At 32.4% G+C, this 12,140-nt stretch overlaps 1 protein-coding gene and 1 non-coding gene across 2 annotated transcripts; one reads left to right on the plus strand and one right to left on the minus strand.

The window, feature by feature from the left end:
• Positions 1-987: 987 nt before the first annotated feature.
• Positions 988-7,487, minus strand: LOC112012046 (uncharacterized). Its single transcript, XM_024044404.2, has 3 exons — positions 6,629-7,487; positions 4,535-4,761; positions 988-1,423 (listed from the first exon to the last, which is right to left on the minus strand). The coding sequence occupies exons 1-3, from the start codon at positions 6,850-6,852 to the stop codon at positions 1,416-1,418; spliced, it is 459 nt and encodes a 152-aa protein (XP_023900172.1). The 5' UTR covers positions 6,853-7,487; the 3' UTR covers positions 988-1,415.
• Positions 7,488-9,401: 1,914 nt separating this feature from the next.
• TRNAR-UCG (transfer RNA arginine (anticodon UCG)) lies at positions 9,402-9,475 on the plus strand. Its single transcript has one exon. It is a non-coding gene; the product is annotated as a tRNA-Arg (tRNA).
• Positions 9,476-12,140: the final 2,665 nt, after the last annotated feature.

Genomic DNA, 12,140 nt, shown 5'->3' on the forward strand with positions numbered 1-12,140 from the left:
GACTTGAAATTGACAATATTCACTGCTATGCATTAAAATGAAGAAATCATATAATACTTGACATATTATAATACCTGTCAAGTAGAATAAGACCAACAACGATGTATCAATAAACCTAAAACTTGGTCAGTTTTTCCTTGTTTTTCTTTTTTCTTTCTATTTTCTTCTTTAGCTCAGTCATCTTAAACATCTTATCCACACATTTCTGTTTCTTGGCTTGACAGTAGATTAAAAGGAGACAAGATAGATCCAAGGTGATACGATAAGAAACAAAAGCATGGATGACAAACATGGCCAAAACTGTTAACACGATTAGGTGAAGCCTTCTAATCTGCTTTGCTCATAAGCAACAAATATCAAAGTATGCACCATTGAAAAGTTTTTTGGTTTGGGTTAAAGACATCATGAAAACAAGAGGGAAGCCATGTTGAACATGCATCAAGATAGAGAGGAAGATGCAAGTTCAAGCAGATGATCCATTAGACAGCTGAACAAAAGGAAAGGAATTATATATGCAACCAAAAAAATTCAAAATAAGGACTAAATTGAGTTCACTTAGGAAAGTAAAGTGGATTTCCAAGATGAGGTGAGAGCAATATGGTGTTTACTTTTGCATGCATTCAGATCTTTAGTTTGCAAGTATGTACGCATGTGGTGGATGGGTGTGTGCATGTGAGAGAGAGAGCACTAATGATAAGTTTATTAGATAAACCCTCTACTAAGCCTAAGCAAGAACCAAGAAACAATCTACTCACTCAAGGTAAGACACCTAGGACAGTTCACTAGCCTCCTAGACCAAGCCCAATGTTGTCTAAGATGGATGTGTTCAAAACCAATAATTGGTCCAGCTTTAGATGTAATTTGTGAAGTAGGTGAGAAATATGCATCTTATAAGAAATAAAGATCCAGCAATCTTGTGAACTAACCCTATAAAAACATTTAGGCACAGTTTTTTTTTTTTTTTTTTTGATAAGTAGTTTAGGCACATTTATCAAAAACTTAACTAATTTCATAGCTGTGATCTGGAAACTCATCCAACTGATCATCTTAAAGAATAAGAACAAAATAACCTAAACATATTACATTAAACCAGGAATGATATCAGACACACAATAATCATCACATTTTCCAAAACTACCTAAAAATTATACATTAAACATTTTGTGATGCTATGCATACCTAGTCTCATATTTCTTATTCTTCCCATCATTTCAACGTCATCTCAAATTTCTTTGGTCATCTTCTGTCATAGCCATCAGCAAAGGAAAGAATCCAAAGGTAAAGGTTTTTTTTTTTTTTTTTCAGCACAGATTAAATTTGGTACTTCGTGAGCTTCATCCAGGAGATCCTCCAAATTACTGAAGAAACAGCCATTACTGAAAATTTGTGCTTGCCTGTCCAGTTTCCCGTATCAGTCAAACATCTGCATGTAAATAGTCTCAAATTAATTCTGCTGATCCTACAGCAAGGGGAAAAAGGACATTCATCCAATTCTTATAGAAAACCGTAACTTAATCCAGTGAAGAATTCTATTTCAAGCCATGAGTTCTGCTACCCCAAGAAAAATTATAAAATAAAATGTAAACCAACCAAACTGATAATGCAATCAAAATGTAACTTCTATTGCAGTTTGCAAAAACATGATAATGAAAAATAATGATGCCTCAACAGCCAATCCAACAATCATCATTCGGAGGAAAAACAGAAAACAAAAAATAAAAAAAAAAAAAAGTTTCATGATTTGACACTAAAGACTTCAGAGCAACAGAAAACAAAGATTCACATTACAGGACCCAAATATGTCCATCCAAATTGAATCTTATCTAAGGTGTTAAGTTTTTCAAACAGAATCAACTTCCCAAGGTGTTAAGTTTTCAAAGGGAAATTAAAAAAACTCACCTAGTGAAATGGGCTACGGTTTGCAATCCTCTTCATTCTGGAGGTTTAGCTATAAGAAGTTTGATAAGTTTTAATAAAGCCTTGTTTGGAAAATGGTTATGGAGATTTGGGAATGAGCGACAGGCCTTGTGGAGGAGAGTGATAGGGGAAAAGTATGGTTGTGAAGGGGGAGGTTGGTGCTCTCTTCCCGTTACTGGCTCTCATGGAGTGAGTTTGTGGATGTCTATTAGCCGTGGTTGGCCATCTTTTGTTCGTCATATCCAATTTGAGGTTGGGGCCGGTTTTACTATTAGATTTTGGCAGGACATTTGGTGTGGGGACACTTCTTTGTGTGTGTGCTATCCGAGACTTTTTCTTTAAGTTGAAATGAGGAAGCCTATGAGCTGATTAGATGAAGTTCCCAAATGGTGTTCTTTTTTGGGATCTAAATCTTAGAAGATATGGTGAAGATTGGGAATTGGAATCCTTTTACAGTTTAATGACTAGAATTTATGGAGCTTCTTTGAGAGGAGTTGGGGACGATAAGATGTGTTGGAAACCTGCCATGGGAAGAGGTTTTGCTGTTCATTCTTATTACTAGGTTCTGACAAAAAGTTTTGTTCAGTCTTTTCCCTTCAAAGACTGTTTGGAAGTCTAAGGTCCCTTCTAGAGTTGCTTTTTTTGTTTGGACTGCAGCTTTGGGGAATATTTTGACTCTCGATAAAATCTTAGGAAACGGAAGATTTTGATTTTGGATTGGTGTTTATGTGTAAAAGAAATGGGGAATCAGTAGACCACTACCTTATCCATTGCCCTATTGCTTTTGATTTGTGGTCTATGGTGTTTACTTTGTTTCGCATTCACTAGGTTATGCCAAAAACAGTAGTGGAGCTGTTGACTTGTTGGCAAGGAAAGTTTGGGAGGCATCGAAATGTTGCTATTTGAATGGTTGTGCCCCACTGTTTGATGTGGTGCACTTGGCGGGAGAGGAATAACCAGCATTCATTCTGGATTGGGTTGCAGTGTTAAGCTTTCATTCTTTTTCTTTGGTCCATGGTTTCATGGATTTTTGTACTTAATGCACTTGATTTGTTTTTGTCCTTGATGTATACTTCCTGTATACTCAGGTGACACCCTACTTCTTTTTAACATATTTTTATTACTTATCAAAAAAAAAGTTTTCAAATTAACAATGAAATCTATCTATAATGCAACAAACCTGTTTTATTTCAAAGCAAGTGGATTTGAAATAATGAACCTGTTTATTTAAGTGTGTAAGGGACCATCTAGAATAATTAGGTACATAAACCACATGAGTGGATTCATTTTTTTTTCACCCTTTCAAAAGTGAACCATCAGCATCCCCATTAAAAACCACAAAACAACTTCATTTTCCAGGAATCTTATTCATTCATGAGAACTAATTGAAAACTGCTACTTACAACTAATTTGGTTAAATGAAAGTCTGTCTTAAGTTAATTACAGGGGCTTACTCCCAAAATGGTTGATTAATCTGTTTAAGGAATATATATGAGTTTCCAATTTTTTTTTTTTTTAAAGTGTATTTGAGAATACAAAATATACATTTTTAGAGGCTTCCAAGGTACAATGGGTTGATATAAGTCCTATGCATAACACAGGGATGGACTAATGTCTAATGGGAGGTAAATAACCAAAGATTAATTTGCACACAACTCACTCATGGATTCAATCAGATAGAAAAGGTCAAAATTTCTTCATATCATTAAGTAGATAAATAAACAAATATCAACCAGCAACTTCTTCAGAGCACATGAAGGGATTTAAAAGAATATCACACTATCAAACCATATTATACCATATCAAAATCAATAATGAAAATGCAAAGAAAGTGAACCATTACACATTCAACAAGTGCTGGAAAGAAATATAACAATGCACCACAACAATAAATAAATAATAACAATTTGATGGCTGCTTGCTTGAGATCATGAATACAAGCTATGCTCAACCCACAAACGGTCAACAATTGAAAATCTCCATAAAAAGAGAAGGTTGACCAAAAGGGTTGAGCATCAAGAGAACAGGGGGAGATGTGGAAGTTTAATGTTCCATTCCATCTAACAAGCAATAGTGCCAGTGCTCCTGGATTATGGATTTTTTTCCCTTTAATTGGTAATTACACACACACCTAGTGGGTCTTGAACGAACGACCTTACTCTTCACCTTGCTCTTATAAGGAGAGGAGGTGTCATTTGAGCTAGAGCTCACTGCAAATGTCTTGGATTATGTCATGATAAATAAAATCAATATAAAGCATTGCTTTCATCATTTTCCAACCCAAAAAAAAAAAAAATCAAGTGCAAATGCAAACATTTAAGCATAAATGCTAGCATAATCCACACTGTAACGTGCAATCCCCAACAGAGTTATAAAACAGCATGACATATAACATTGCAAAATATGAAGTTGAATAACAGACCAGAGATTCATCCTCACTAAAAATTAGACAGGCGGCACTGTTTGAAAGGGAACTTTTTCTTTTGGGAGGATAACTACTGTTTGATAGTGAACTATGAAACAGGTACAGATTTAACATAAAACTCTTTCAGCAATAAAACATATAGGGGTGAAGAAAATTTATCTTGATAAGAACATGCGGAAGAAAATTTCTTACTTGAACGGAGTCGTGTAATGGGAATCTCTTGCAGATCACGATTTTTGCACAGATATTCACCTAGCAAAGTCATCACTGCAACTCCAGTGCCATTCAGAACCCACCATATTGTTGAAGAAGGCCAACCTCCATATATGATGCATATAAAGAGATGGATGATGTACACTGTGGCTGAAAAGTCTAAGCACTTTCTGTACCTCTCAATCAAATAAAGCATAATGCCAGCTCTGCATAAACAAGAAACATTTGCTCATTAACAAGAGAAGCCACTTAAATTGAACCCCAACCACCCCCCCCCCAAAAAAAAAAAAAAAATTAATACATACCTAGAAACCATTATTAGGAATAGCCTTTAGACTTACCATTCATCAACGGTTACATTTTACAATGGTTCCATTATCTAATTCAAGTTAAAATGATCTCAAGTAATAAACTGCATAAAAGACATGTCGTGGAAACACCAGCATAACTAGAGTTTAAAAGTATGGGGCATCTTCACAAAGCAGAAAAACAAGTCTAACAAACACATATATACCAACTGTAAAAGCATGCAACAACAGTCAACAGATAGAAAGTGACCTAGACCATACATTCTCTATGTTGGCAATACAAATATAGTCTTCATTTATCCTCATGAATAACCCATTTTTATTAACAACAAGCAACTAGAAACCAGCTAATAGTATGCCCACCAAATTTTGGAGACATTATGAGATCAAAGTGAAAACCAGTACAGCTTCTAGCACTAATATGAAAGAAGGGGGGGGGGGGGTGGACATCTTTGTTCAAATAGTCTAAAAATGGCCAACATCTTTTGGCCAAGAACAGAAGTAGCCACAATCTTTTCTGAGAAGGGTAGCAAAAGTCACATCAACCAAAAGGGAAAATCATTAGGATGTCTTGAACTACACATATAAAGACAAAGAAAAATTACCCATGCTCAAATCTTAGAGTGACTCCATTAAGGAGAGCCCTAGATTAGCTTCAAGTTTGAGGATGTCCAATATTAAACAAGACAAGCCCAAATTGGCAACAAGATTACAAATGATCACATTGCCATCTTGTGTTAATAATACACAAAAGGAACGTTAATGACCCAACTTAAAAAGTATGTAATCAATAGTTAAACAGTTGAACTCAAAAGAATGAAGCACAAACGTTAAAGGTCAAAATCAAAAGTTTGAGGGCAAGAAAAGCTAATTGTTAAAATGAGATATGAAAAGGAGGAATGGTAAAAACAGCTGACCATGAAAACCCATAGTCACCATACTTGGCATCTCATATGTATCCTGTAAAAATTAAGAAGATATTGCCCAAAGACTTCAAAAGTGCAATGTATAAAATTATATATTTGTCATTGGTATACGTGCAATAGATGAATGCTTAACAATAGACTTTAAATGACAACCACAAACAACCTTATAACCAACCTTTTGCACACTAAACTAATTGAAAGAAAACAACAACCTTAATCCCAAATTTCTGGGTCAGCTATGTATCCTCAACAAATTAATTAGGGTCAGCCACATGTATTCTTTCTTCGATTCTACTCTATTTGAAGTCTTTTTTTTTTTTTGATAAGTTATTCTATCTAAAGTCATATTCTCTGTTAAAGTAATTGAAAGACATGTTTCTAAAATAAATACACCTACATGAGGACGTTTAACTGGGAGGTTACTGGATACAAGACAAATCAGAAACCAAAAACAAAATTTCTCAAAAAAAAAAAAAAAGAAACCAAAAACCAAAAATAAATACTTAGGAAAATGCGAGAAGGACAACTTGGTGCTTAATTAAGAGGAATAACCAAAGTGTAATCATATACTTCATCACAATTAATAAAGGTTTAGTAACAACATCATCGTATCTGTATCATACCATGAATTAAAACTCACACAAACTTGAGTTGGACAGTAAAATGCAGGAGATAGATCATAGAACTCTACAAATATTTCTAATTTCTCATAATTCAGAAATGTAGTGCTGAATACAAATATGAACTTAGTTTCACATTTAAGCCACATACATCAAAACCAAACAATCTAAGAAATGAAATTACAAATAAATAAATAAAAAGTGAAATGGAATTCTCACCCTGCAAGAGAGCTCAACAAAAACGAAGCAATGACACACCAACCGGTCACGGTAGAGGTAGTGACAGCAGCATAATCAAAGAAATACACAAGGCTCAACCGAGACACTCGAGTCCCGACTAGAAATGTCAAGAATACTCCTAGAGAGAGATAGTATAAGCATTGAAGGCAAAGAATTTGGGCAACAATAAGCCAAGGGTCCCATGCCGGTGTACCATAGAACATGACTACAATAACCTCTTCTCAGATACCCAAACCCACCCTCCAAATATCCAAAGTCACAAAATTTTGCTTCTTGAAACCCAATTCCTTGAAACCCAATTCTCAAAAACTCAAAATAATCGAAGACATACACTTTAAACTCATAATTCTGAACTCCAAACTACTTTCCAAAGAAAACCCAGTTCTTCAATAACAAAATTCAACACCCAAATCAATCTAATTCCAATAAAGTTCTCAATCTTCCTCCTATATTCAAACCCATGTGTCTTATGGATTCGGATCTGAAACTAGCCTATATAAATCTGAAAACTTTTTCCCAGAAAAAAATTATAATACCAGTTGCTGAAGCAAATCCTAGTTTTTCTTACAGATTGTAATGAAAATCAGATTTGAATTACAATCCAATTCCTTAAGACTAAACAAAGAAGAAGAAGTAGAAAGCTGACCGTTTGAGATGCGTTGAGAGAGTGAGAGAGAACAAAGAATAGAGCTTTTTGGAGTTTGGAGAGAGAGAGAGAGAGAGAGATAGAGAAAGAGTTGTTTCTTTCTCGTTGATGAGTTTCGTTTGTTGTTGGAAAACCATGCGTAGAGCTACCAATTACAGAAGCCCGTACGCAAACACACGAGCCCAAGAAAAAAAGAAAGGAAAAAATATAAAAAAATAAAAAATTTCCTATATATATTTTGGAGGTCTCTTTTTATTATTTTAGATAAAGTACAGCTTAAAATTGTAAATCACATTCAAAAACAAATCACATTTAAATCTTATCTTATCTTTTAAATTTGAAATTTTTAAATTTAACTTGGAGATTGATCTTTAAAAAAATAAAAAATAAAAATTAACCTCCTAAAAAAAATTTAACAATTTAAGAAATGATATGGACACACACATTCTCCCATCCAAATCCATACAATGCTTATATGTCAACTTTTGATTGGATTTCAAACACTTTCACATGGTCCACTACATGTACTTAAAAATGATAAAATTCAATCAAAAATTGACATATAAGCAAAGTGTGAATTTAAGTGTGAAAATGAGTGAGTCCTTAATATTTTTCTAAAAGTTTAAAGTTCAATTTCAAACTAAACCAATTATAGGTTTAATTTGTAACAATTCTACTTTTAATATATATATATACATATATATAACAATATGAAACTTTAGAATCTAATTGAAAACTTTTGAAGTACAAAATATTAAATTTAAAATGTAATTTACCTTTTCCCTTTTTTATACCAACCTTTTCACATGCCAAAGGTGTCTTGTGCAACTAGTATTTGAGATATTCCTTGGGTGTTTTGCCTTCTAGAGGAGATTTTTAGGTCCCCTCCACGTGTAATCTCTCATTTGTTATTGAATGTACTTACTTAATTAGCATTTAGCCATATACATGTGTGTGAGAGACAGAGGTCCCTTTTTGTTCATATATTGAGAGAAATATTATTGAGCAAAAAATATTGAGAGAAACATTACATGCATCTATATATAGGAAAACACTTTTTTTTATTAGCACATCTTTTCGAGGAAAAAAAATCATGTTTTAAAGTTTTAATATAGATCATAGTATGTGAATATGTTCAGAAGATACTAAAAGAAATTATTAAAGAAAATAATGAAAAAAATAGAACATGTCACTAACCACTTCGTGCACCCAAAAAGGGAAAATAAAAAATTTAAAAGCAATTTCCTATTTTGGTACTAATAGCTAGAAAAAAAAATTTTAAGATCTTTATAAAAAGAGAAATTTTATGCCTATACCATTTTCATTACACTTTCATAACAAAATTTAAATGGCAAGTTGTCACTGGCTGTTATTGGACATATCACTTCTCTTAAAAAAAAATAGCATAATTTTGATTTGTAAAAATTTTTATAGGAAGTCTATTAAAAATTTTGCTTGCTATTCAAAAGGTTGTAATTCTCCTACATGTATAGTTACAACTTACAAATGGAAAAAATGTTTATTTAAAGTTAAAAACTAAAAACAAAGTGAATCCTATGAGTGATTTGGTGCATCTATCCTGATCAATGCTGTTAGGACTAAAGTCTAACACAATAAACCTGCGACATGATTGAAAATCTATACTCATGTTTGTTATACTAGATTAATCGGTCAATTTTTGTTATAATTACCGAAAGCAACATGCCAATTGCCAACATCAAAGAATACATTCTAGTTGTCTTCAAATTCAACCGCATCTATGTCCTTAACAGTTAGTTAAAGTATCACTTATTTCCCCCATTAAATTTGGTGTACAACCCAGATTATTCATTTCTAGATTGAGTACTTGTAAATTGCAATGATTTCCTAGTATATATATGTATGTATATATATATATATATATATACATACATAGAGGTCGATATGATTTTTCTTTTCTTTTCTTTTCTTTTTCTTTTTTTTTTTTTTTTTTTTTTTTTACTTTTTATCCTTTTATAATAAACCGAAAGTGAGAAAAGGGAATGGTTTTTGCGTTTTGTGCCTTTGGGTGGTGTGGGCTATGACATTGCGTATGTATATATTTTAATTAAGACAACCAACCAAAGTGACCGCATAGCGCAGTGGATTAGCGCGTTTGACTTCGGATCAAAAGGTCGTGGGTTCGACTCCCACTGTGGTCGAGTATAATTGTTACCATTTTCTTGGTCTATATAATTCTTTTCCTGTTTTTTCGTCTACCATATCTCCCAAGGCAACCCTGTTCTTCTCTTCAAATTAGCTTCTCGAACTAAGAAACTTAGTCTGGAGATAACTTTGAGAGCCAATTGCACTTCAAAGTTCATGCCTCTAACAAATACTTGTGCTATGTTTAATTTGCTAGTTCCATCATACAATACTCAGTTTTATTATAACTCATTTTTTTTAATTTTGTGTACTCCACCCAAAGTTGCTTTATTTGGGTTAATTTTCATAACTCAATACCCAAAAAAAATGAGTTTCAATTGTGGAAACTAAGAACAAGTTTTTCTTATTTTTGGGTAATGAGTTCTGAATTACCATGACATTTTTTGTAAAGTTTTACACATGCAAGAGACCCAGCTCGGTGTCATGTCTCATCAAAATCAGACTACATTTTCTCACTAACGGCTCTTTCAATTGGATTTAACTCACAAAACCCATTATCATTTCTACAATTTTAACCCCCAAAAACATAATAATCCAACTCGAGAATTCAATTTACCTATTGCTTATCACATTATTTTGACATGACTTGAGTGAAGGACTAATTCGGTACAAAACTATTTCAAATGGGAGATGTGTGTGGAACGATTAAAAATAATTATAAGTAAAAAAATTATAAGGAATAAGACAATCACACCAAGCAATGTAAGGATAAAAGCCTAGGAATTAGCATAGCATCAAGCCATTAGAAAGTTGTTTGAAGTTAGAAGCAAGTACTGGAATTAGATTCCCAACCACATTTTATTAATCAATGATCAATCTATTTACAATAGTTAATTTTGGGCCTTTAAAATAGTGTTCCTAAATCATATTAACGAACCAGTAAAGAATAAAAATAACTCAAACTCGTAACCAATTACATTAAATAAATAAATTCTAAAAAAGTCTCAGGATCAACCACTATTAGTTACAATCGATTAGGTCCAGTGAAATCGATTAGATCAAAAAATATATGGTGTAGGCACCAAGGATCCATTCCCTTTGATTGAACTAAAATCAACATATTGACACAATGTGACGATTGTATTCTAATGTTTGATTAAGTTGTCCTTATAGACTTTCTAAAAGGACACAGGTATGACGACACAAAATATTTCTAAAAAATTATAGCATGAAACGGTTGATACGACACGGATATGATACAAATACAATATTCTAAAAGAAGTGTTCATGCTTCCTAGCAGGTAGCTATAAAATTTTAACATTACTAGACATTCCCTCATATTTCTTTTTTACTTTTGATTAGTTGGAGGATGTGAACTTAATGATATGGTTCTATGAATTAACTAGGAGTTTCATTTTTAAAGGGTGCGTAGCAGTTTTTGGAACTTTGGTTGGAATGAAGATTTTACAAATCAGTCATAGGGCCATTTTTATTATCTTTGGAGTTAAAAGTTTCATTATAAACAATGCTCACAAAACTTTGGGGTCAAAAAGAAACTATGCTTTTGAGAGTCATGCTTTTTTTTTTTAAGAAATAATTACAACATTCTACTAACCCCGCAACTCGAACATTTTTCCCTCTAGACCCCTAAACATTTTGTGTACGGGAAGGTGCCAAAGTACTTTGTCATGCATTTAACAAAGTACTTTATGAACTAGTAAAATAGCTTAATCAACTAGTTAAGGAGAGAGCACTATTAAATGTCAAAGTAACCAAGGTACTACAGAACAAGGAAGTCATTTTTGTTATAAAAAAATAAAAATAAAAATAAAAATAAAAAGGAAGTCATTTTATTTCGTACTTCAGTGACAGTTTAGTTAGTTCTTTAGACATTTTAATATCATCCAAGAAAACGTTTGCACCTTGGTTTTCTCAAAGCAATTGCAGATTATTCTATACCCTAGTGCACGGTGCAAATTTTTTAAACACCCATATACCAAGTATATATATTCATGTTATATAGATTAATAAATAAAAAAATAAACCAAGCAGATAAACAAAAGCCTCCATTAGAAGACTAACAAATTGCCAGAAAAATGCAATTTTATGAAAATTGTGCTGTCAAAATGCAATTTGGAAAGATTTTGATTAAAAATAAAATAATTTGGAAAAGTTTTGGGTTGAAATTGTATTTTAAAAAATGTTTGGGTCAAAATGTAATTTTACGAAAGTGTAAGGGTTGAAATGTGATTTGAAAAGTGAAAAGGGTCAAAGTTTAATTTTTGTGAATCAGATGGCATCTTCGTAATTTTATAAAATTGTTGGGTTAAAAAAATGTAATTCTTTGAAAATTGGAGGGTTAGAATTTTCAAATTTTCTAAAACTAAATTCAATAAATGGTTCAATCAAAATATATCCAAATAGATAGAGACCAGAAGGAACATGAATAGTAAATTATCTTTGTTCATATCTTTTTTATATGTAAACAAAATACAGTATAATTTATGTAATATACAACACCTTAAGAAAGTGTTTGTATGATAATAAATCAATGTTCATATCATTTCCTTCAAGATCAAGCTCTTAATTTTAATGATTCTTTTTTTTTTTCGCAAAAAATAGTTGAAAAAAAAAAAATAGCTATTAGGCATGCTCTTTGCTTCTTGAACAAGCAACAAGAAAGCTAATTAACAAGAAAGCTAATTTTTAATAAGTTTGCA

This window comes from Quercus suber, unplaced genomic scaffold (genome assembly GCF_002906115.3).
Source record: "Quercus suber isolate HL8 unplaced genomic scaffold, Cork oak 2.0 scaffold_223, whole genome shotgun sequence".
NCBI lineage: Eukaryota > Viridiplantae > Streptophyta > Magnoliopsida > Fagales > Fagaceae > Quercus > Quercus suber.